Below are 24,123 nucleotides of genomic sequence, written 5' to 3'. Positions count from 1 at the left end.
CGAAACAAAGATTTAAAGCGATAATTATGACTTATTTCTGATAAAGCAGAGTAAGGAAAAAAGGAAAAAAAAAAAAAAAAGATGGTACTCTGAAAATTTTCAACTTAACTAAAGCTACCATCAAGGAAAGTCTCCCTTTTTTTTCATCAATTCCAACTGAAACAACATCATTAACAACAAAATGTCCGAACAAAGAACATTAGAACGTGAAGAACCAAACTATTTTGGTGCTGGTCCAGCATTGTTACCAACTTCTGTCTTACAACAAGCCGCATACGACTTGATTGCCTATGAAGGTGACAACATCGGTATTGGTGAAATTTCTCATCGTTCTAAACCAGCTATTAAAGTGATTGATGATACCAAGGCCAATTTAACCAAATTATTGAATATCCCAGATACTCATGAAGTTTTCTTTATGCAAGGTGGTGGTACTACTGGTTTCTCATCAATTGCCTACAACTTGTTTGCCAACTATGCAAAGAAAACTGGTAAAAAAGGTAGAGCTGCTTATGCTATTACTGGTTCTTGGTCTAAGAAAGCCAGCGAAGAAGCCGAAAGATTAGGATTTGATATCGATATTGTTGTTAATACAAAGGCTGACAATTTCGGTAATACCCCACCATATTCAGAATGGAAACCAATTGCTAAGGACACTGCTTATTTGTATGTCTGTGTATAACTGAAACCGTTCACGGTATTGAATTCAAAGATACTCCAGATGCTGACTATTACCAGAAGGCGTGAATGGTGCTGATATGTCATCTATATCTTGTCTAAGAAGATCGATGTCAGTAAGTATGGTGTCATCATGGCTGGTGCCCAAAAGAATATCGGTTTAGCTGGTTTAACTATCTATATCGTCAAAAAAAGTTTGTTGGAACAAGCCAGCGATGATGAATTAAGACAATTGAACATTCCATTGTCCCCAATTGCTTTCCATTACCCAACTGTTGTTAAAAATAACTCTGCTTATAACACCATTCCAATTTTCACTTGTTATATCTTGAAACTTGTTACTGATAAGTTGATTAAAGAAGGTGGTATTGAACACATGGAAAATGTTAATAAAGAAAAGGCAAAGATTTTGTACGAAGCCTTGGAATCATACCCAGACTTTTACAGTTTGCCTGTTACTAATGCCAAAGTCAGATCTAATATGAATGTTGTATTTAGATTACCAAACGAGGAATTGGAAAACAAATTCATCAAGGAAGCTGCTGATAGAAAATTAGCTGGTTTGAAAGGTCATAGATCAGTTGGTGGTATGAGAGCATCCATTTACAATGCTGTTACTTTAGAAAGTGTTCAAGCATTGGTCAACCTCGTCAATGACTTTGCCAAAGCAAATGCTTAAGTAGTATAATTTTCTTGTACAAGCTTATTTTAATGAATGATCCATATTAAAAGATGTATTGATTTAGAAGACTGTAGATATAATTCAATTGTCTCCTAAATCACAAATAGATGTTATTAATGATACACTAGATCAAAATAAATATATAATGACAGTTAATGCACCTGCTTGTAGTTTACTGATATTATGTATTTCTTCAATTCAAATTTTCATCTATACACTCATTTTCATTTTAATTGGAGGATATGGTTCGTATCCAACAATTTGAAAATCTTCAAACTCGAAATCGTCGATTGATTTTATTTCATCTTTTCTATCTTCTTTAATAACTAATTTAGGAAATTGTTTTGGAATTCGTTCAAGTTGTTCTTTCAAAGCATCCACATGATCCAAATACACGTGAGCATCACCCATAGTATGAATAAATTCACCACAATCCATATCAACCACATGAGCAATCATCTTAGTTAACAAAGCATAGGAAGCAATGTTGAAAGGAACTCCCAAACCCATATCACAAGATCTCTGATACAATAAACATGATAATTTAGGTTTAGCGTTTTCTGGGAAATTAACATAGAATTGACAAAAGACATGACATGGAGGTAAAGCCATTTTATCAAAATCTGGTGGATTCCAGGCACTCATGATTATTCTTCTATCATATGGGTTGGTCTTTAATTTCTTAATGATATCTTGCAACTGATCATAACCTTGTCCAGTATAATCAGCATCACAATCTTTATATTCAGCACCAAAGTGTCTCCATTGGAAACCATAAACTGGTCCCAAATCACCTTCACGACGATGAGTCAATCCTAACTTATCTAAAAACTCACGAGATCCATTACCTTCCCAAATTTTAACACCTTTGTTGGTTAAAATTTTAGCATCGGTTGATCCAGCAATAAACCATAATAATTCATGAATGATACCTTTAGAAAAGACTTTCTTGGTAGTTAACAATGGAAATGTATCATTTGATAAATCAAATCTTAATTGTGGTGGAGCAAAAAGTGATTTAGTTCCTGTTCCTGTTCGGTCTGGACGGTGTTCACCTTCTTTAATTATTCTTTCACATAAATCAAGGTATGCTTGTTCAGCTGTATTTGGTGGTACGGTCATCTTTTATTATTTGTTGTTGTTTTGAGAGAAGAAGAGTGAATTTGTAAAAAAAAAAAAAAAAAAAGAAAATTAAAATCACTGATTACTTCTTTCAGTACGCGACCGCACGACACGCATCAACAAAAAAAAAAAAAAACATATCGCGTACGCGCGCAACATAGATTTCTGCTACCAATTAATAGTCAGATCAAAAATCATTTCTACAAAAAATAGTATTGAAGTAGTTAAATTTATATTGTTAAAATAGATATAAAAAACTAATCTAAAACAATCAAAACACTAGCAAAAAATAACAATAGGAACCATCGATATAACAATAAAAATATAAAAATGTGGTTCAGCTTAAAGATAATTCATTACCAGATGAATGGAGCTTACTTGGAAGAATCACCAAAGATAGCATCAGAAGCCTTTTGGACAAACGATTTGTCGTTTTCAGAAGTACCTTTACCAGCAGCACTGTCAAGAGCATCAGTAGCCTTGTCAGCAAATTGTTGTGGAGTGGATTTTTGAGAATCTGGAGTCAATTTAGATTCAACTTTATCACCAATATCTTTTCTACCAAAATCGGACATGTTTGTTAATTTGTTATTATTTGTTTTTGTTTTTTGTTGTAATGAAAAGAAGAAATGAAAACCCAATTGAAGAGGGATTCATGGGTCTATTTATATTCCTAAATTTCCTCAAAAATCCATTCCTGATTACTTTAAGACCCGGGTGTAGGGACACGGGTAGCAATCAATTGGAAATAGCAATCTTAAACAAACTGTGCCACCATTACGTAACAATCCTATTGTGTCATCAATTTGGCAGTTGGGGGGGTATGGTCAGGGGTGCATTATGGGTTTATTTGATGAAATTTTATGACAAACATATGGATACTATGAAACGGTGTCTCAACCTGAGATTATGAACTCATACTTTAAATTGGGTCCGCTTCATGATTCAGTAAGATGGGTAAACCGTATTCTGGTTTACAAGAGGAGTCGCAATTGTATCTTTCAAAGGTATTCGCCACTAGAATTGGCAAGCGTACAGATCTCCCCAACATGATGAATAGTTGCTACCAGCAAGCAAAACAAAAAACTTTTCTGATATTGATTCCATGCGTGTGCATTGCCAATATGATTTTTTTTTTTTGTTTGGTTGCTATGCACCAATGCTAATAGAGCTACAAGTGTGGCTTTGTGGCACAAAAATCAAGGAATGGATTCGTACATACAAACCCGAGTAGTATCTTTACAACAACATTTCCTAAAAGAATTGTATATATCATTCATTTAAAATTTTTGCTACTCTACACACAAAAAGAGTCAAAGAGAATGCTCAACATACAGCCTAATAGGGGGAAATAATTGGAAGTGAAAACCTACTCGTCATGGGAAAACTTATCAATTGCCCTACAAACCGCCTTTTGAATACATTGTTTCAAAAATAAATTAACCGGATTTATAAACGCAAAGAACCAATAAATATTTAACAATAGTAGGTACAATGACGTGTAAGAAAATTCTTTGGATTCTATCATACTTGTAACCACCTAAAGTATTTGAACCATTTTGGCTCCACGAGTACACATCTGGACTCGGCAATTAACAACGGTTTCTCAGATTTGTTCACAGGTAAGGTTTCTAAATACCCTTCGATCACAACTTTTCGCCCCTTATGTTCCTTAACTTTGGCATGTAATACAACTGTGCTCTGAGGTGGGGCTTGATTCTTGAAATCAATCAGTAACTTTGCTGTTACGCCTTTCTTGGATGGTAATAATGGGAACCCAGCCGAGCACAATCCTTCATCTAAAATTGTTGAAACCACACCGTTATGTATTTGACCATCCTGAGAGATTAATTTATCTCCTAAATGATAGAAACTTGTCAATTCCCCCACATTCTCATCAATAAATACTACCGGATCTATTTCCATTAAATCAGGACCAAATAATAATCCTGTATTGACGTAATTCTTATGATGTTGGTCTGGAAACTTATGACTTGAGTTGTACATTCTTAGATTAGTATTGGCACTCAATTCTTTGTATATATCACTGGATTCGATTTGTTGTAATACAGAATCGTTGATAACTAATAACTTCTTATCACCAAATTGGCCCTTTCTCCAGTCCTTTGGGAAAGCGGTTAATCCTACACCAAATGCAACCAATGGTACTGTTTTTCTGAATATAGATTTAAACATTGGAAATTGATCGTCTTGTTTGTGTGGGGTTGAGCTTGGTGGGTTGTGTGAGTGAGAAGTGCTTTCCAATGTTCGATAAAGTGTTGTAACAGACAAGAAGGGAAAAAAAAAAAATTGTAACCCATTGCACGACTTTCTTCTCGATGCCATCTGAGAATATTTTTCTTTTAATTTTTTTTTTTTTTTGCAAAACTTTTCTAGAACCATACACTTTAAGTAACTTTTATAAAATTGCACAACAGCATGGGTGTTAAAAATATTAAGAGCAAGGGTACAAAGCGTGCTGCCCAAGAAGAAACCAAAAAGGTAACCAAAAAAGCAAAAGTTTCCAAGAAACTCCCATCACCACCATCAGAAGATGAAGAAGAAATCCAAGAAGAAGAAGAAGATTTAGATGTCAGTGAACAATCCGAAGATGAATCCAGTTCTGAAGATGATTTAGATATTAGTGAAAGTGAAAGTGAAGATGAATTGGATAATTTAGATGAGGAAGAACAACAAGAAGGTGATGATGATGTTGAAGAAGAAGAAAAGGATGAAGAAAATAAAAACACAGAAGTTGATCCAAATAAGAAAACATCTGCTGAACAACACTCTGAACAAAAGAAATTATTAGCAGAACGTAAATTGCAAAGAAAATCTGGTGTTGAAGTTCAAAAGATTAAAAACTTATGGGAAAAGTTAAGAGTCACTAAGCCAACTCCACCAAAAGCTAAACGTGATGAATTATGTGACGAAATCTGGGACTTGGCTAAAGATGTTATTAATGATCTTGTTTTAAAACATGATGCTTCTCGTGTGGTTCAAACTTTGGTTAAATACTCCAATAAAGAAAGAAGAGATATCATAGTAAGCTCCTTGAAGGGTACTTTTTATCAATTGGCTACTTCCGCTTATGGTAAATATTTATTGATCAAGCTTTTACATTACGGATCCAAAGAATCCAGAGCGTTAATTGTTGATGAATTACACGGTAAATTACGTAAGCTAATGAGACATAGAGAAGGTGCATACGTCGTTGAAGATTTATATGTCCTTTATTCTACAGGTGAGCAAAGACAACAAATGATTAGAGAATTCTGGGGTTCTCAATATGCTGTATTCAGAGATTCTGGTAAGGGAAAGACAGTATTGGATGTTGTTGGGGAACTGGCTGAGAAAAAGCAATTGATCATGAGCAATTTGTACGGTACTATCAAGGCTTCAGTTGAAAAGGGTTCTACTGGTTTCCAAATTTTGCATGCCGCAATGAGAGAATATGTGACAATTTTAGTTAATGATATTGATGCTAATGAATCTGCCATCCGTGACTTCATCGACTTACTTGCAGAACAGTTTGCTGAATTGGTCCACACACAAGAAGGTTCAGAAGTTGCTTGTAATTTAATTGCTTTGGCCAACGCTAAAGAACGTAAAACCATTATCAAAAGTTTAAAGACTCATACTAATGAATTAATCAAAAATGAGTATGGTAACATAGTCTTGATCACTTTGTTTATGACAGTCGATGATACTGTTTTGATTTTCAAATCATTTGGATCTGAAATTTTCTCCAAGGAATTGGTTCCAGAGTTAATTCAAGATAAATTTTCTAGAAGACCAATTTTGTATTTGTTAAAAGGGTTAGATGGTAAATATTTCGCACCAAACGTAAAGAAAGCAATTTTGGGTTACGAAGAATTGGCTTACAAGAAGACTTCCAAGAAGGATAAAGAACAAAGAAAATTAGAATTATTGGAAAAATCAATAATCCCACTTTATAAATCTATATCAGATGAAGAAACTGTTAGCCAGTTGTTGACCCTGAATATGGCTGCTCAAGTCATTGCTGAATTAATTCTTACTCCTACAACCTTTGCTGAAGTGAATGATAAATTAAGACCACAATTAGTTGATATAATCTTTGACAAAACTATTAGTGGTGATGTTCTTGAAGATTACCACTTGCTTAACAAAACTCCCTTCGTTTCTAGATTAGTCAAATCTTTAATTCAAGGTAACGAATTTACATTTGATAATGCATCCAAGAAATTGGTCAAAACTGGTAATGATCCAATTCCAAGTGTTGGTACCAAATTTGCTGAAAGAGTTGCTGGTGAAATCAATGTCAAAGATTGGATTTCAGGTCAACCAGCTTTTGTTCTTGTTTCAGTTGTCGAAGTCTTGCAATTAGCTAAGTCTTCTAAAGTCGATAAATTGAAGAAATCCATCAAGAAATTGACATTATCAAAAGACGACAAAGGTGCTAAACTTTTATCTACTGTTATTTAGAATAAGAATATCAATATTTTCATTTTGTACATTAATATAAAATTACATAACTTCATCTGCATCGAAATCCTCTTCTTCACTATACTCATCCTCACTGAATTCATCGGGACTATCTTCATCAAATATCGCTGATCTTTCACTTAAGTGTCTTTGAATCTGTGTGCCACTTTGTACTGGTTCATAAGGTTCAATATCTTTCTCGCTAGCAATACTAGCAGATTCATCATCTTCATTATCCAATTCCGGATCGCTTTCTTCCTCAACTTCTGGTTCAATTATTATTGCATCCAAATCTACTGCCTTTTCATTAGCCCCAAATTCTTCAAACCATTCCAATCTTTGACCACAACGAAGACAAGGTAAATCTTCGTTATTCATTCGAATCATATTGAAACGAGTGGCAATACATACATAACAATAGACATGACCACAATTGCTAATGTATGGATTAGTGACAGGTCCCGATGAAGGGAAAATTCGACCACCAGTTGCTGCTGCTTGATTGTTGTTATCGTGACAAATTGCACATTCTGAAACCGGCAAATTTGTATAGGCCGTAACAAATGGTCCATTTCCTGATTGAACTTCCAATGAGTTTTTGGATTTTCCAAATAGCTTTCCCGCCATTTTTCTTAACTTTCTCAATTGCAATAATGGTAAGATAAACACAAGAAATTCTGTCATAACATTCCATACTAATTGACGATTTTGGAACTCATAATTCACTGTACTTCCGTCAAATCTGGATATATCCGATGTTATTGGAGTTTCCGATATTCTTAATAGCCTGTAAATTACTGAAGAATATTTACCATTGATAAGAAAAATAGTAAAGTTAACCAAATTGGCAACTTTCACTAAATTATCAATTTTTGAAAGTATCTCAAGTCTATTGGAGATAAAATAATTTCTTATTCTTCCCAAAAATGAATCTGTATTGTTAGTTTCTGAGTCATCAAGGGAATACAAGTATGCTTCAAATCGCTTATACAAATAGCCACCGATTAATAATGCACCTAATAAATATCTCTTCGATTTGTCAATAACTTTACCAGTTCTTGAATCAGACAACTTCAAATTCTGTAACAATGATCCATACGATGATCCTGATTTCCATACAGTAAGTTTGAATATCAATAAATTTAATGCTAACGAGTATAATTCAGGGTGCTGAATGAAAGAAAATTTGCTGTTTGGGTGAAGCTGGAAAATGGATGAAAGTTGTTCTTTTAACAAAGTAAATAATTCACCATCCAAGATACCAGCATCTAATTGCGATACCCTTGGTGATGGGTAGGATATTGGGATCATCAGTAGGTATGTTAATGTAATAGTGTTTTGTTTTCTTTTTCAAGAATTCAAGAGTGTGGAGAAATTTAATTGACAAAAATGTAATTTTTGCTCACCAACAGAATCTTTTTTTTTTTTTGCTATTGTACCGCGGATCATCAATCAAACCTTGGTGAGAGCAATAGATGTTTTACAATTGACTTTTTTTTCATTAATCGTATTGAACATTTATTAAAGTAATCTAATTTGTATTATCTACTTTATCGAATAAGCTATCAACTGAAGCCCCTAGGTATATTCTCAATGTCTTTCTAGTAGCAGGGAGAATCCTCGATTTAACCATAACTTCTTCTCCTGTTTCCTTTGAGATTCTATCATATGCTTGGAATCTATGACAACCACCAAACGCAAAGTAATAATTCTCACCATTCTCTCTGATTTTGAAAACGTCAATTGGTGGCAATTCTCCAGCTGTTATATCTTCAACTTTGCAGGTAGCAGATGCCATTGGTGTTCCTTTCAATGTTGACAACATTGCATCTATTTTCTGGTAATCTAAAACCGGTGGAATGGGTCTTTTGATTTCTGATAATGGAATGTATTCGGATTTTAAACGTGATGTGTACATAGACATTTTGCGGTATATGTTTGTATGATGACAATTCTTTGTAATCTTTTCATCAAATGGGATGGAAATCGACTTGATATATATAGTAAAATATTAGCAATGACTTTAATTCTTGGTTGATTAGTTATTCATTGATGATGTTCTCGAATTGCTTTGTCATCTTGTCATGTCGCGTAAGCAAAGGGGAAAAAATGTCACGATGTCGCGAATCTAGAATATTTGGATTTGTAATTCAGAGTCACAATTTTCTACACATGGGAACAAAGAAATATAATCATGAAATCACATTCCTATGTAATTTGACCTATGCTGGTGATCCTTGAGATACGAGTTGACAGGGCTAGGTGATTAATACCGATATTTCCTAAATCCACTCTTGCACGATCTTAATTTCCATCGTAACAAAGTACAGTCTAATGACATGGCTCTAAAAAAAAGTTCGCTCTTCCGTAATCCTCCTTTTTTTATGTTGGGTTTTAACTCTTTTTAAATTAAAAAATGTCAGCGCCATGGTAAAGATAAGAGCCACAATGGAACATGTGCTTACATTTTTTGCATAAATATTCTTGGTCTTAAATTTATATATACAAAAAGATCAATCATATACCACTTTATATAATCAGTCGTTGATACACACAGTGAATCATTACAAAATCGTACTTCAATCTCAAAAGAAGAAAAACAAAAAAAAAGAAACAGAAATCTGAATTATCTTTTAAATCTCAGTCCAAAAAAGTACACATTTCCGATCCGGATTCCGAGCCAAACTGAGGCAAACAAGGAAAAAAAAATTTTCTTTTTTTTTTCTGTTTGTTTGAACCTTAAACAGATCAAATAGATAAATATATTTACCATTCCTGACGACTGATTCGAATGATCTGAAACATATTTCCTTTCCGTGGTCATAGACAACAAAAACTCACCGTCACTAATTTTACTATCATCATATCATGTATTACCCAGGCGTTTGGACATCTATAGTAATAACTATACTACTACTTCCGTTCTTGATACCCATACGGTTAAAGAATCCTTTCTATAGAAAGATCAAAATCATGCTAATACTATGTTTATTAGTATCAATTTTTGTTTCAGTTTCTCCAACAAAAGCTCAAACTGGGGCTCCTTTCCATAAGTATGGCAAAGCCAAGATTGCATTTTTTGGATGTAATTATCAGATCAAATTGACACAAGCCCAATTCTGTCACCCCAGTGCTTCTTTGGAATGGTGTTATTGTAACAATTTTTCAGCATTTGCTACAATTGCACATTGCTATGATGTGGGTCACAAAGAAGAAGTCAGTTCTTTACTTGGGATGTGTAAAGAGTTTAATAAAACCTTAACGAGAATAAATTTTGATCATGCCAATTCCTTTTATAATAATAACGCCATTGATCCAATCCCAAATTTTCCTGGTGAAGAGTATGCCAGATACCCTGTCAAGCTTAATGATTCTTTGATCTATGTATTCAAACAGTCATATGAACAATTTTTGGGTAACTATGATTTATCTATAGATTATGGTGCTTATTTGGCATATTATTGGATAGTTGTACTTCTACTTGCTAGTATTGGTAATTGGACTAAATTGTTATTCCCTGGATTAATGAAACTACTTACAGATCCACTCAGTAATTGGTTTAGAAAAAATATTAGCACACCGGCAGCTGGATCCAGAAACAAAACCAATGAATATTCCATGGGAGGTTATTTCGACATGTTAGTGCCAACAAGATTAGAAACATTGGTGTTGCTCGGTGCAACTATTTTAGCTGCTAGACTTTTCATTGTGGATATCAAATATGTTGATGGCGATCCGATTTTCCACACTGAATTAGATGCCTACTTAAGGAACTATGCTGTCAGAGCAAGTTTGATGGGGAGCTCCCTAATGCCGCTATTAGTTTTGTTTGGTGGTCGAAACAATTTCTTACAATGGGTCACAAGATGGGATTATTCAACTTTCATTATGTTTCATAGATGGATGTCTAGGTTTGTGGTTCTCCTTTTCCTTATTCACACATATTGTTATAGAGTGTTTTTTATCAGAATATCCAAAGAGTTTGAAGCTTATGTTTATTGGGGTGCCGCTGCTATGACAGCAGGGATTGCCATATTAGTCCAAGGAATGTTGTTCTTAAGACGAAGAAATTATGAAGTGTTTTTGATTTTGCATATAGTTTTAGCTGCTGTTTTTATTTTTGGAGCATGGATCCATGTTAACAATTTATATTGTGTCTGGTTTTACTACACTTCAGCAGCAATTTGGGGATTTGATAGAATTATAAGAATTATCCGACTTTATGCATTTGGTTTCCCTCAAGCTGATGTTTATTTATTACCAGATGATACTTTGAAAGTAGTCACTCCTAAACCGGAGGAGTGGGAAGCTGTTCCAGGTGGACATGTATTCATTCATTTTTTAAAATGGAAATATTTTTGGCAATCACATCCTTTCACATATGTTGTATCACCAGATAACAAAAATATAATTTTATATTGCAAGATAAAGAATGGTGTCACGAAAGCATTAGGTCAACATTTGGCAAAACAAATAGGGCAACAAGCCCGAATTAAAGTTGCAGTGGAAGGTTCATATGGTGAATCGACTCCAGCAAAATATGCTGATAGTGCTGTATTTGTTGCTGGAGGTAATGGTATTCCTGGCATTTATTGTGAAGTAATGGACATGGCAGAAAAATTACCACCTAATTCTAATAGACGTATGAAATTGTACTGGGTGGTAAGAGATTACAATTCATTGACTTGGTTCCTAGAAGAACTTAGAGCTTTGAAGAATACAACAATTGAAACTACAATTTATGTTAGTAGACCATTGAATGCTTTGAAAATAGCCGACAAGACTCGGGAAGTCCTGGAATTACAACCATTGTTGCCATCTAATTTACAAGAACAAACTCTAACTAGAGAAAGTTTGAAATTGGAATTATCTCATATTCAGATATGTGAAGGAAGGCCAAATATTGAGAAGCTAGTAAAACAAGAAATAGATGAGTCCCGTAGTTCAACTGCATTTGTGACTTGTGGTCATCCTGCAATGGTTGATGACATTAGAGCAGAATGTGCTAGACATATAGACAACATAGATCACAAGCGGGTAGATTATTACGAGCAATTACAAGTATGGGCTTAGTTTTCTAACAAAAGCTTTTTTATATTTTATTGTCTATAGTTGTGTGTATACCTTTGTTAATTATTATTTATTCATTCTAGAAAAGAAATCAACTTAAATTGTAGTAATTACTATTCAGAAGTCCACATAAAATATAATTTTACAAAGTTTAGCACAAAAAGTTAAGTAAAAATTTTAAAGCAACTGTCCTTGATTAAAACTAGTCTAATATGACATAAATTGTGACCAAAAAAGATATTATTATAGATAACCTTCTCTTTTTGAAGAATCGTGTTGAAGTATCATTACCAATGCTTCTTAAATAATCAAAAATATCAACTAATATCTTTAAATATAACTAGACCAGTATATGTAGGTAGTCACCAACTTTTGTTGTATTCTGTGATCTAGATTTGGATCACAATACATTTGGATTATTAATCAGATTTGGTATTGTGGTACATTCCGGAATGTTTTGATATTGCTTATGGAATGTTCTGATATTGCTTATGGAATGTTCTGATATTGCTTATGGAATGTTCTGATATTGCTTACGGAGAATGTTTGATATTGATTACTAATGCTATTGCTTACTAATTGATGTTGAGTATGACTCATCGATGAATTCATCTAATTACTATTTAAGTAGATGAATTCCCTTTTATTTTATTTTTAGATGTTTCTTTTTAGATAATCAATCAATTGTTCTATTGTTTCTACTGAATATACTGCTTTAAATTTACTGAAGAGTTATAGCTGTCAATTGTTCTACACTACAAATTGCTATATCTGTTATTGATTCATCCGAAGGACAGTTATAAACTAACTTTCAACAATTCAGCCATTTGGCTCAGTTGTTACAGGCTTCTCTTGTAGTTTAACGGTCAGAATACGCGCTTGTCACGCGCGTGATCGGGGTTCGATTCCCCGCAAGAGAGCATTTCTTTTTTTGCCTCAAGAGACAGTTTTTATGTGTCTTTTTTTGTTTCTCAGTTTATTATGATCAATGATGTTTTAAATACGTATATTAGATCTATTTATTCTAGTAATTCTAGAAGCTCTATAGCAACTTCTTCGATCAACAAAGAACTTTTTCTCAGCTTCAAGGATTCCAAACAGGTTCTTATTGGATTTGCAAACTTCAACTTATTCTCTGAATCATCAAGATCAGCAATCAAACATCGCAAAACTTTCAAATACAGCAATTGTATCACAGGATTTTTGCTGTCATGGACAACTAATTTCACTAGAATGCTATTTACTATAGGCATGTTTAGCATCTTCTTTGTCAATACAACACTGGATGTCAATAATTTCACGTAAATTTCCAATGTGCTTTCTAAGTTAGACACTTTTGTCAATAAAAATCCTCCAATCAAACAATCCACTGCAATAGGGGATTCTAATTGGACATAGTCTGAATCTAATTTATACCAATAGTAAATAGAATCCAAAGAGTTGGATTGCCAGTATGGATCCAATAATAAATTAAAATAAACAGTGAGCATTCCGTGCTTCTTCAATTCACGTCGAACATGATTATCACAATGTACAAATTCACAGATGATTGGCAATATAAACTGTCTGAATGGCAAGTTGATAATTGACAAGTTTTTCAAATATGGCAAACCACCCAATCTCACAAATTCAGATTCACGAGAATGGTTCAAAGCCAACATATTATATATGATCTGTGCTACCACGTTAATTACCTCTTTGTAATTGGATTTTGACGGAACATAAATTTCTAATAGTTTTACCAAAAACTCCAAAGCTTCTGCATGATAAAGATTTTTTAAAAGATCGGAGATACAAGACATCGACTTTACAAACTTCAAAACTGTTAATTGGTCAGCAAATTTCAAATAATCAAATGAAGCAAAAATTGCTTTAAAAAAATCAACTGATCCAATAGCTACTCTGACTCGTGTCTCTGATTGACCAAAATACTTTATAATGTCAACAATATTCCCAACTGTTGAATCAATCTGGACTGAAGTTAAATTTCTAGCACCATTACTAGTCAACAAGCGTGCTAGTAAGTCAACCAACCAAAACAGTATACCATGCTTGGCTAATATTCGACATAAATCTGACTTAGATCTACTTAAATCTTTAACCAAAATATTGTGAACTGATTCTATACCTACCAATTGGAATGCAGGAGTGACATCAAAATCTTCTTCCACAAACATGCTAACTAAACTAAGTCCACCACATGATACAAACATAGACAAAGCTTTATCTGACAGATTCAAGATACCAATAAATCTTGCAACTTGTAATCTAACTTGTATTTCATAAATGTTATTCCTGAAATTGGATACAGTTGGAATACCACCAAGAAAGCAAAAATTTTCCAAGGTCCCAAGGTTCCTCTCAAAGAGATAGTTTAGAATTGAAAGGCAATGATACCATAGTTGTTGTTGGCCCTTTATTTCAGATGCATTTTCCAATAATTCCAACAAGGACAAAATACCATGATCTCTAATCAATGCATCATGCAGAACTGGGTATTTCTTAATGAGGTGCAACATTCTTCCTGTTACCTTTATTAAAGCGGGAACCACCTCATCTCCTGATAAATGAACTGCCTCTAATTTACGCCCTAGTCTTGCAACCAAATATTCCATTTTACTTTGCACCTCCAACTCATTTGTATCAAAATTTTCAATTTCTATATCCAAGAAAGGATCTGATTCTTCTAAATCTCCGGAAATTGCATCTGCATTGGATTTCATTACTTGGATGGTACTCACATCGGTATTCTGGAAAGTTTCATCATCTCGTTCACTGAATTTTGTCAACAACTCCTTCTTAGAATACTCGGTGCGCTTGTAATCAGATGGTTCATTTTCTATTTGTAATTCTATTACAGATGGTTTAACACTTTTTAAATTGGAAAATTGAGCTTCGACAAAATCAGTATCCCAGTTTTCGTCATTTGTTTCAGAATAGTTTTTAATAGATCTGAAATCCCGGCTTGGTTGCTTTAACAAAACAGACATTGATGTTTTACCAGTAGCACGATGGTTTAACCATTTATGTTTTAAAAGGAGCTTTGCACTTATTCTAAGATTAGGTTGCTTTTGAAAGCATTCCAAAAGAAAATCCCTTGCTAAAGAAGAAATACTCTTTGGCAAAGGTGGGTGTTCATCTGTTCCAATTGCATGTAACGTTGCCATAGGATTTAGATCATGATACGGAGGGTTTGTAGTAAACAATTCAATTATCGTGGCTCCCAACGACCAGATATCAGAAGCAGTACATATACCTTCACCACCAAGCACAGTCTCCGGTGCCATCCAATTGGGTGTTCCGACAACAGTGAAATGCTGGGAGTTTACTTTTGTTGCCACTCCAAAATCAGCTAATTTGACATCACCCTTATCTGTCAACAAAACGTTTGCCGCCTTGACGTCCCTGTGTACTACCCCTTGTTCATGCAAGTAAGCGAGTCCATGCAAGATTTGACCCACATAATTTATAATTTGAGTCTCCGGTAGCCCCTTCTTTAACTTTTTATACAATTGTCTCAAAGACCCTCCTTCACAATACTCAAGGATCACGTTTAAAGAAATAGAAGTTTTCACAAAACCATGATACTTGACAATATTTGGGTGTTTCAAAATTTTCAATAAATCAATCTCTCCCATAAGTGCCCTGACATCCTGATCCTTTTCTATTCGAATTTGTTTAATGGCAACCACTTGATTAGTAGTTCTGTTGATAGCTTTATAAACGCTAGCAAATGCACCATTCCCGACCAATGTTATAAATTCAAAATTTTCAAGAGCATTACACAGACGTGTGTTGCTTCGCTTTTCAAATCTCTGTGCTGGTGTCAAGGAAACTTTAACAGATGATGTACGTTGGTGTTTTGGAGTAGACTGGATCTTGTTAATGGCGCGCTTTTGGTTGTTAAATTCCGCATTGTGGTGGTTGTCTTGTTCCTGTTGTGATTCAGCTTCTTGCTGTTGTTTACGGAGCTTGTTGTTGTTAATTAGAATCTTGGATTTACCATAATCTATAAATGGGGAATTACTATTCTCGTCATTGTTTTGATATTCAAGTATGGGATAGACAGTTGGGTAATACGGTTTAGTAGTGTCTCTGTCAATTTTGACATTCAAATCTTGTTGTAGTTTTTTCACAAATGGCGATTCAAATTCTTGTGAGTTGGCTTGTTGTACATTATCCTTAATAAAAACAGATCCACCTGATATATTAGAAAACTTTGAGAATGATAACTCCTGTATGCTGTCAAAACCCTCTAGATCATCGGCTTTGTTGTTTTCTTGATATTTCTTTAGGGAGCTTTCTTTGTCTATTCGTGATTTAGATCCAGATTTATGTAAAGAAGAACTAGAGTGATTCAGCTCGTCTAGTTCCGGTAAGATTGATAATTGTTGTTGAGTGTAAGCCAGCATTTATGCTACTATGAACATTGCTAGTAAGCTTTATTGACCTGATCTAATGAATAGTGGACTTCGATAGAATTTTTTTGAAATGTAAATAAAAGTCTACTACTTTTTTTTTACTTTCTCTCTCTCATTTTCCCTTTCTGTGTTTGACAACTTGAGAGACACAGATGTGTATTTTGATTGTTTTCTTTTTTCTTTTTGGTGCGCCATACGGCAAACGTGCAAAAAAAATATATATAATAATTGCAGCACGAAAGCAACCACAATTGTCAAAAGCAATGAATGGTATACAACTTTGGTTATTAATATACATTCCGACTCTTCCTCCATTCCCCATATTTTGAGCATATGTTCTAATTTTTGTATGAGATCATTATATATTTAACAATTTTATTCTATTCTACATTATTTTCACTTATTTTACTTAACCCAATCAAACCATTTAGTAATCAAACTGTCTAATCAACTTTAATAAGTAATTTACCGTTTGGTTTATCACCTTCAAACAATAAGTTCCAGATAGCTGGAATTCCTTCCAAACGTTTAGCAGCGCTATCACCAGATAATTTTTCAACATGGTAAGCACCATCAGTCTTAAGTTTACCACTCTTAATAGCACCAACAAGAACTGGGATGGCTTCGGCAAATTGAGCGGCGAAATCACCAACAATAAAACCTCTCAAAGTTAATCTATTAGTAATGGCAAATGGAAGAGTACCAACAGCCAAAGCACTGTGATCGTTGTAACCAGCAATGGCACCACAAAGAGCAACGTGACCAAACTTGTTCATCTTAGTTAAAGCGTAACTCAAAATCTTACCACCAACACAGTCAAAGTAGACATCGACACCTTCATTATCCTTAGCCAAGAATTCATCGATTTGTTTTGTCCAGTTTTCAGTCTTGTAGTTGACACACAAATCAGCACCTAAACTTTCAACCCATTTACATTTGCCATCAGAACCAGCAATACCAATAACTTTAGAGGCTCCCAACAAATGTTTGGCAATTTGGACAGCGGAAGAACCAGTGGCACCAGCAGCAGCAGAAACCAAAACAACTGGACCCTTTTCACCTTCTTTTGGACCATTCAAGTACTTTTTCAATTCAGCAGTTTCGGTTAAACCAAAGAAAGCAGTCAATGTGGTCATACCTAAGACAGACAAGTAGAATTCCAATGGCAAACCAGCGGATTTGTCAATTTTGTTGTAGAAAACAGCGTCTGGTAAAACGGCGTAGTCAGCCCAGAAGATACGGCCACTGACAATATCACCTTCTGCGTATTTAGTAGATTTGGATTGAACAATTTCAGCTAAACCTAAGGAAGCCATTGGGGTACCTTCGTGAACAGGTGGCAAGTAACTTGGGGAGTTATCACCGGCTTTTCTCAACCAGGTTCTTTGAGTTGGATCATTCGACAAGTATAAAGTTTTAACCAAGACTTGACCGTCGTTTAATTCTGGAATTGAAACTTCTTTGACTTCAAAAGTGGAGTCAGATTCGTTGACCTTTGGGTTGATGAATCCAGTTGGACAGTTTTTCAAGAATACTTGAGTAGCGACTTTTGGAGCAGACATGATTGATTGGCTGTATAATAATTGAGTTCAATTGATGAGTAGAATATATATATATATATATTTGTTGAAGAATTAGCAAAAAAGTCGAAGAAGGCTTGCTACTCTTCCCCCCTATTTATATTCACCAAAGGATGTGTATCTCACCGAGATTTTTCATGCATCTCGCGGAGTTTGCGATCTTTGTACTCCAATAATTATTAAGCAGAAGTAAAGTATGGAAAAATTTCAAATTTCCGTAATTCATCGCGCAAACTCTTTGGTGCGAAATCAAACAAACTGAATCCAATAATTAGCAGCCGGTTTACTTTATTATCCGTACAAACGAAAAAACAGCATTTGTCAAAGAGTACATAGAAACTATCAAACATAAAATCAATGAAATATACTGATATACGGATCACGGATAATACCCATGCTGTCTTCCTAAAGCAAAATCAAAGATTTCTATGATACAATCAAGTAAAAGAATATAATTTCAAGTTACAAAATACACAAAGAATTACTAATTGGTCACTTCTCGAATCCTGTTGAAGAACCATCTCCAGAAGCAGCAGCTGCTGCACTCTGTTCATCGCGCTTGGTTTTCTCTTGATTCCAACTAAGTAAATTGACGTCACCGGTTTTTCTAGGTTTAATGAAGTTGATAACCAACAATGTTAAACCCAATACAAAACAAATTCCTCCAGCGACCATCCAACTTATGCCCAAAAAGTCGTTTTTTCCTCCGATGACAGAACGCTGTGTTATATATAAGTACTTCTTACCATTATATGGAGTTACAGGGAAATGTAAACCAACATTAATTTGATAAATACCTGGTTCCAATGAAGCACTATCATTACGTAAAGCCAACTTGTTAAAAGTGGCCAAGGCAGAAGGACGCATCCAATTTTGGAATTGTGGCCAAGTTGAAATATCTGGAATATTCGTTTCGTTGTAACCATCTGGAAACATTTTGTACCAATTAGGTGGGGGAACAATCTCAGTATAGTTGTATGTAGTTTTTTGGAATCTATTTCTATCAGTTGACCACGCAATGCCATTTTCTGTCAATGGGACAGTTTTGTCCTCTGAAGTTCCATTTACTGCAAGGAATGCAGTTGTGAAAGTATCATTAAACAATGAATTGGCAATTAAACCACATGGATAAATTCTAGTACCATTAACATCTGATAATGGCTGACAATTTTGACCCACAGTGTTTTTGATTGTATCCAAACTGGCGGCTTTTCCATTCAATTGATCTTCACTAAATGATTTGACAAAACGACGATGATTGGCATAAAAGTTGTGTAAACGGTAGTAAAGATAAATAGGTCCCTTCATGGTCTGAGGCACTTGGAATTGGACTTCACACACTAATCTTTCATCTTCAAATCTTTGAGTTGAGTCGTTGGTCAATCTCCATGAGAATTGAGGATCCGGGACATTCTTCGAATTGTTTCTGAAATTATAATCAATGTACTTATCTGGAATAGATGTCCAACTATTTGACAGAGCCAAATATTCACACTGAGTGTATTCAATAGTTATGTCTTCAATTCTATCAGATGCATACCACATGGCTGCCCCAAGGGGAACAAAAACAACTGCAATGGCAACTAGCAATGGGATAACAGTCTTTGCAGTCAACACTGGATTTATTGACTTCAATCTTTGCTGAGTAAAAGCATTTTCTTTTGGTCTTCTTGATTTCTCTTCACTAGTATCTATTTCCGATTCGGCTGATGATGATGATTCGTATCCTTCTTCCTGATTGTAATCTTCAACAGCCCTGTTTCCAGCCTGTCTCTGTTGTAGTTCTTGATCTTCTGTAAAGGCCATGATTGTGTATATATGATGTGCTATCCAGTCTACAAAAATGGGAAATACTGAGAGATTACAAAGAAGAAAATTAACTCAGCGATTATTATACCCGATTTGTCCTTAAATTTTAGGCGGAGCTTTTTTTTTTTTTGTTCGAATTTCTATTTTTTCTTTTTCCTGTTGTACTGTTGTAGTGTAATTTTGCATTTGTATGAGCAAACAGATTCATGTCACGTTTCACACGACCCCCATCAAATTTTTTTTTTTTTTTTTTAATTTGCTTTGTTCGTTTTTATGATGAAACTTTTTTTTTTTCTCGCATTTGTTGTCTTTGAGCTGCAACAATCAAAATTTTCATAGAGACCCGGTGTAAATTTTTTTTTCTTCTTCTCTTTTCAACTCTTCTCTTTCTGTTGAATAACGTTCCTGGTGAAGAATATTTACAAGTTTATACTTTTATTTTTGAGAGTAAATAATAGACTAGAAAGAACAAGATGTCCGACTCAGACGCTGAAAAGAATATTGAAATTTGGAAAGTCAAGAAATTGATCAAATCCTTGGAAATGGCTAGAGGTAACGGTACCTCGATGATTTCTTTGGTTATTCCACCAAAGGGTCAAATCTCATTGATCCAAAAGATGTTGACTGAAGAATATGGTACTGCGTCAAATATCAAGTCAAGAGTCAACAGATTATCTGTCTTGTCTGCCATTACTTCTACACAACAAAAATTGAAATTATACAACAGTGTACCAAGAAATGGTTTGGTTGTCTATTGTGGTGATGTCATTACCGATGAAGGTAAAGAAAAGAAATTGAACATAGATTTTGAACCATTCAAACCAATTAATACATCCCTTTACTTGTGTGACAACAAATTCCATGTTGAGGCCTTGAATGAATTGTTGGAAAATGACGATAGATTTGGTTTTATTATTATGGATGGTAATGGTGCCTTATTTGGTGCTGTTAGTGGTAACACTAGAGAAGTCTTGCACAAATTTACAGTTGATTTACCAAAAAAGCATGGTAGAGGTGGTCAATCTGCTGTGCGTTTCTCCCGTTTGAGAGAAGAAAAGAGACACAATTATGTCAGAAAAGTCGCTGAAGTTGCTGTGCAAAATTTTATTACTGCTGATAAAGTCAATGTTAAAGGTTTGATTTTGGCCGGTTCTGCTGATTTCAAAACTGAATTGTCTAAGTCTGACTTGTTCGATAATAGATTACAAGCTAAAGTTATTAAAATTGTTGATATTTCCTACGGTGGTGAAAATGGTTTCAACCAAGCCATTGAATTGTCTGCTGAAACTTTGGCTAACGTTAAATTCGTCCAAGAAAAGAAATTGTTGGAAGCATATTTCGAAGAAATCAGTCAGGATACTGGAAAATTCTGTTATGGTATCGAAGACACCTTGAAAGCTTTAGACTTGGGTGCTTGTGAAAAAGTTATTGTTTATGAAAACTTGAATATTGTCAGATACACATTGAAGGATATTGAAGGTGAAGAAGTAATTGCACACGTTAATCCAGAATTGCCAGATAAATCATGGCAATTGGACAAAAAGACTGGTACTGAAATGGAAATCGTTAAAGAAGAATCATTCTTGGAATGGTTGGCAGAAAATTATAAAAACTATGGTGCTGAATTAGATTTCGTCACTGATAAATCTTCTGAAGGTGCTCAATTCGTCCAAGGTTTTGGTGGTATCGGTGCTATATTGAGATACAAAGTTAACTTTGAGCAATTGGCCGACGAATCAAGTGAAGATGAATATTACGATGACGATGATGACAGTTTTATTTAGATTGGTTTTAATTGCATAATTCATATCATAGCTTTTATTTTTCTTTTACTTTTTCTGTTTTTTCTTCTTCTGATTGTTTTTTTATATTATCTACAACTTTTTTTTTGTTTTCCTTATATATATATAATCATTTCTTTATTATACACTAAACTCTATTTCAGGGTTTTCTTATTAACAGTCTTCTTTTTGGTTACTTTATTTTTGGTTACTTTATTTTTGACATTTTTTGATCCTTTCAAATCTTTCAATGCATTAACCTTTTCATGTCCTAAAACATCTTCATGATGAGCGCCAGTAACCATTTGATGGGCAAGGTTTTGAAGACCACTTGTGATGTAAGATCTTCTAGCATTTTTCTTTATTGGAGCAGCCAATAGACTCTTCAACTCATATCTAAGGACTTTTGTTTGATCTTTTGATAACATTTTGGCTTCTTTTCTTTTACGTTGTTTCTTAATAATATCGTCTTCAAAGTTATCAATATCTGATAAATCATCAACTCCTAAATCTTCTGCCGCTTGTTCAACCCAAGATTTTTCCTTTCTTGTAGCAGTGGCAGAAATATTACCATCAGCTAATTTTGAAGAAATGTCAACTCTCGGTTTGATTTGGGAAACAAGATCCATTTCAATAGGAAGTAATTTGACATCATTGTGCATATTTAATCTGGATGCCTGTTTTTCTGAATTTGCTGCCACTAAACGACGCAATTTTCTTAATGGTCCTGATGCTTCTTGCGGAGAACAAAACATAACAGACACACCCTCTTTACCAGCTCTAGCAGTTCTACCAGATCTATGGATATAAACATCGGCTGATCTAGGCAAATGATAATGTACAACATGATCGATATTTGGAATATCCAAACCTCTAGCAGCAACATCAGAAGCAACCAATACAGCAACTTCATTCTTTTCACTAGCTTCTTTAAACTTTTCCAATGCTCTCAATCTTTGTTTTTGAATCATGGATGAATGAATAGAAAAGGCAGGAATGTTCAAATTATTCAAAAATGGAACCAATCTCTTTACAGAATCAATAGAATTAGCAAACACCAAAGTTGAACCTTTATACATGAGCAAGAAATAGTACAAGTATAAATCACGTTCAGTTGGACCACATTCAACCAATGCCTCTGTAATTTGACCAGAAACGATTTCTTTTGGATTGGCATCAACCATAGCTGGTTTCTTGTCTTTGAATTTCAATTTATCATTCAATAATTTAACAACCTCATCATTATGCATCAATGAGCTTGTTTTACCCTTTTGACGTTTATCCAATTTACCAAATAAATCTCTAGAAAAAGTAGCACTGAAAACCAAAGTTTGCCATTTCCATTCCGTCAGTTTATTTCTTGGTCTATTTTTACCAAACAATTCTAAAATCTTTTCAAATTCTTCAAAATGTCCATCTTGTAACAATCTATCAGCTTCGTCAAGAACAATAATATCAGTAGATGCTAATCTTTTACATAATTCGAGGTCACCTTGAATCAATTCCAACAATCTACCCGGAGTTGCAACAATGATCCCGGGTCCATGTTTCAATAATCTTTGTTGTTTTTGTATAGATAACCCACCTGTGATACTTACAATTCCTCTTGTAGATAATGGTGAATATTTAGCCAATGCATTTAAATGTTCCACAACCTGATGAGCTAATTCTCTAGTTGGAGCAAAAATTATACCTGTTGGATGATTGATCTTTTTATCTTTATTATTTTGTTTAATTGTATTTAAAGATTGGATGTACTTTTCCAAAATTGGGATACCATATGCCAATGTCTTACCGGAACCAGTAGTAGCTTTACCAATGACATCTTTTCCTTGTAATGCGATTGGGATGGTTTCCTTTTGAATTGGAGTTGGTTTTTGAAATCCTAATTGTGATAATCCATTAAGTGTATAACCACTAATTGAAGATCCTAAATCTCCCTTTTGCCAGATTGGTAAGTTGATTTCATTATCATCTGGTAATGGCAAATCAAGGTTTGCAAATGATACAATACCAAGTTCCCCGTTCTTGTCAGAATCAGCGGTGGAAGGTTCATCTTTTTGTTCATCACCTTGTTCATCCTCTTGTTCATCACCTTGTTCATCCTCTTGTTCATCGTCTTTTTTATCATCTTCTTCATCTTCAAATCCTCCAAATTCGTCTTCTTCCATAGCCTCATCGTTATTTTCATCGTTATCATTATCGACTTTGATATCATCATTTTCAGGAGTTTTCTTCTTCGAGATCTTCTTTTCATCAGTAACAACAAATTCCGCTTTCCCGTCAACCATTTTAACATCAACTCCATCAATCTCTTCTAATCCAAAAAACCCTTCATAATCGCCCAAATTATCTGGAATTTCAACTGGTGTCCATGCTAATTCATTGATTTTGACAATTTTGGATTCCCTCTGAAGTTTTTGCTTCAAAGATGGTGTCTTTCTTGGTTTCGATATCTTCTTCTTTCCTTGCTTAGATATCTTCTTTTTTCCTCTTTAGCCATTGTTTAAGAG

At 34.4% G+C, this 24,123-nt stretch overlaps 14 protein-coding genes and 1 non-coding gene across 15 annotated transcripts; 6 read left to right on the top strand and 9 right to left on the bottom strand. All coding sequences in view use genetic code 12, as the record gives it.

The window, feature by feature from the left end:
- Positions 1 to 181: 181 nt before the first annotated feature.
- Positions 182 to 682, top strand: CTRG_01663 (phosphoserine aminotransferase; the record flags this gene model as incomplete). The annotated part of the gene is made up of 1 exon (XM_002547310.1): positions 182 to 682. One exon carries the CDS (start codon positions 182 to 184, stop codon positions 680 to 682), a length of 501 nt encoding a protein of 166 aa, XP_002547356.1.
- Positions 683 to 811: 129 nt separating this feature from the next.
- On the top strand, positions 812 to 1,357 carry CTRG_01662 (phosphoserine aminotransferase; the record flags this gene model as incomplete). Its single annotated transcript, XM_002547309.1, has 1 exon — positions 812 to 1,357. One exon carries the CDS (start codon positions 812 to 814, stop codon positions 1,355 to 1,357), a length of 546 nt encoding a protein of 181 aa, XP_002547355.1.
- A 213-nt stretch (positions 1,358 to 1,570) lies between these two features.
- CDC21 (thymidylate synthase) lies at positions 1,571 to 2,482 on the bottom strand (the record flags this gene model as incomplete). The annotated part of the gene is made up of 1 exon (XM_002547308.1): positions 1,571 to 2,482. The coding sequence occupies one exon, from the start codon at positions 2,480 to 2,482 to the stop codon at positions 1,571 to 1,573; it is 912 nt and encodes a 303-aa protein (XP_002547354.1).
- A 374-nt stretch (positions 2,483 to 2,856) lies between these two features.
- WH11 (Wh11p) lies at positions 2,857 to 3,057 on the bottom strand (the record flags this gene model as incomplete). Its single annotated transcript, XM_002547307.1, has 1 exon — positions 2,857 to 3,057. One exon carries the CDS (start codon positions 3,055 to 3,057, stop codon positions 2,857 to 2,859), a length of 201 nt encoding a protein of 66 aa, XP_002547353.1.
- Positions 3,058 to 4,006: 949 nt separating this feature from the next.
- CTRG_01659 (uncharacterized protein) lies at positions 4,007 to 4,885 on the bottom strand (the record flags this gene model as incomplete). The annotated part of the gene is made up of 1 exon (XM_002547306.1): positions 4,007 to 4,885. One exon carries the CDS (start codon positions 4,883 to 4,885, stop codon positions 4,007 to 4,009), a length of 879 nt encoding a protein of 292 aa, XP_002547352.1.
- A 36-nt stretch (positions 4,886 to 4,921) lies between these two features.
- On the top strand, positions 4,922 to 6,949 carry CTRG_01658 (uncharacterized protein; the record flags this gene model as incomplete). The annotated part of the gene is made up of 1 exon (XM_002547305.1): positions 4,922 to 6,949. One exon carries the CDS (start codon positions 4,922 to 4,924, stop codon positions 6,947 to 6,949), a length of 2,028 nt encoding a protein of 675 aa, XP_002547351.1.
- A 42-nt stretch (positions 6,950 to 6,991) lies between these two features.
- Positions 6,992 to 8,260, bottom strand: PEX2 (ubiquitin-protein ligase peroxin 2; the record flags this gene model as incomplete). Its single annotated transcript, XM_002547304.1, has 1 exon — positions 6,992 to 8,260. One exon carries the CDS (start codon positions 8,258 to 8,260, stop codon positions 6,992 to 6,994), a length of 1,269 nt encoding a protein of 422 aa, XP_002547350.1.
- A 220-nt stretch (positions 8,261 to 8,480) lies between these two features.
- CTRG_01656 (sulfiredoxin) lies at positions 8,481 to 8,873 on the bottom strand (the record flags this gene model as incomplete). Its single annotated transcript, XM_002547303.1, has 1 exon — positions 8,481 to 8,873. One exon carries the CDS (start codon positions 8,871 to 8,873, stop codon positions 8,481 to 8,483), a length of 393 nt encoding a protein of 130 aa, XP_002547349.1.
- A 944-nt stretch (positions 8,874 to 9,817) lies between these two features.
- On the top strand, positions 9,818 to 12,022 carry FRE9 (Fre9p; the record flags this gene model as incomplete). The annotated part of the gene is made up of 1 exon (XM_002547302.1): positions 9,818 to 12,022. One exon carries the CDS (start codon positions 9,818 to 9,820, stop codon positions 12,020 to 12,022), a length of 2,205 nt encoding a protein of 734 aa, XP_002547348.1.
- An 845-nt stretch (positions 12,023 to 12,867) lies between these two features.
- CTRG_06288 lies at positions 12,868 to 12,939 on the top strand. Its single transcript has one exon. It is a non-coding gene; the product is annotated as a tRNA-Asp (tRNA).
- Positions 12,940 to 13,038: 99 nt separating this feature from the next.
- On the bottom strand, positions 13,039 to 16,431 carry CDC15 (serine/threonine protein kinase; the record flags this gene model as incomplete). The annotated part of the gene is made up of 1 exon (XM_002547301.1): positions 13,039 to 16,431. One exon carries the CDS (start codon positions 16,429 to 16,431, stop codon positions 13,039 to 13,041), a length of 3,393 nt encoding a protein of 1,130 aa, XP_002547347.1.
- Positions 16,432 to 16,883: 452 nt separating this feature from the next.
- CTRG_01653 (uncharacterized protein) lies at positions 16,884 to 18,002 on the bottom strand (the record flags this gene model as incomplete). The annotated part of the gene is made up of 1 exon (XM_002547300.1): positions 16,884 to 18,002. The coding sequence occupies one exon, from the start codon at positions 18,000 to 18,002 to the stop codon at positions 16,884 to 16,886; it is 1,119 nt and encodes a 372-aa protein (XP_002547346.1).
- Positions 18,003 to 18,512: 510 nt separating this feature from the next.
- On the bottom strand, positions 18,513 to 19,826 carry LEM3 (Lem3p; the record flags this gene model as incomplete). Its single annotated transcript, XM_002547299.1, has 1 exon — positions 18,513 to 19,826. The coding sequence occupies one exon, from the start codon at positions 19,824 to 19,826 to the stop codon at positions 18,513 to 18,515; it is 1,314 nt and encodes a 437-aa protein (XP_002547345.1).
- A 476-nt stretch (positions 19,827 to 20,302) lies between these two features.
- Positions 20,303 to 21,613, top strand: ERF1 (translation termination factor eRF1; the record flags this gene model as incomplete). The annotated part of the gene is made up of 1 exon (XM_002547298.1): positions 20,303 to 21,613. The coding sequence occupies one exon, from the start codon at positions 20,303 to 20,305 to the stop codon at positions 21,611 to 21,613; it is 1,311 nt and encodes a 436-aa protein (XP_002547344.1).
- Positions 21,614 to 21,765: 152 nt separating this feature from the next.
- MAK5 (putative ATP-dependent RNA helicase) lies at positions 21,766 to 23,901 on the bottom strand (the record flags this gene model as incomplete). The annotated part of the gene is made up of 1 exon (XM_002547297.1): positions 21,766 to 23,901. One exon carries the CDS (start codon positions 23,899 to 23,901, stop codon positions 21,766 to 21,768), a length of 2,136 nt encoding a protein of 711 aa, XP_002547343.1.
- Between the last annotated feature and the right edge of the window lie 222 nt (positions 23,902 to 24,123).

The sequence above is a fragment of the Candida tropicalis genome, assembly GCF_000006335.3.
Source record: "Candida tropicalis MYA-3404 genomic scaffold supercont3.2, whole genome shotgun sequence".
Classification (NCBI taxonomy): Eukaryota; Fungi; Ascomycota; class Pichiomycetes; order Serinales; family Debaryomycetaceae; genus Candida; species Candida tropicalis.
This window is presented reverse-complemented; position numbering and strand designations above follow the sequence as displayed.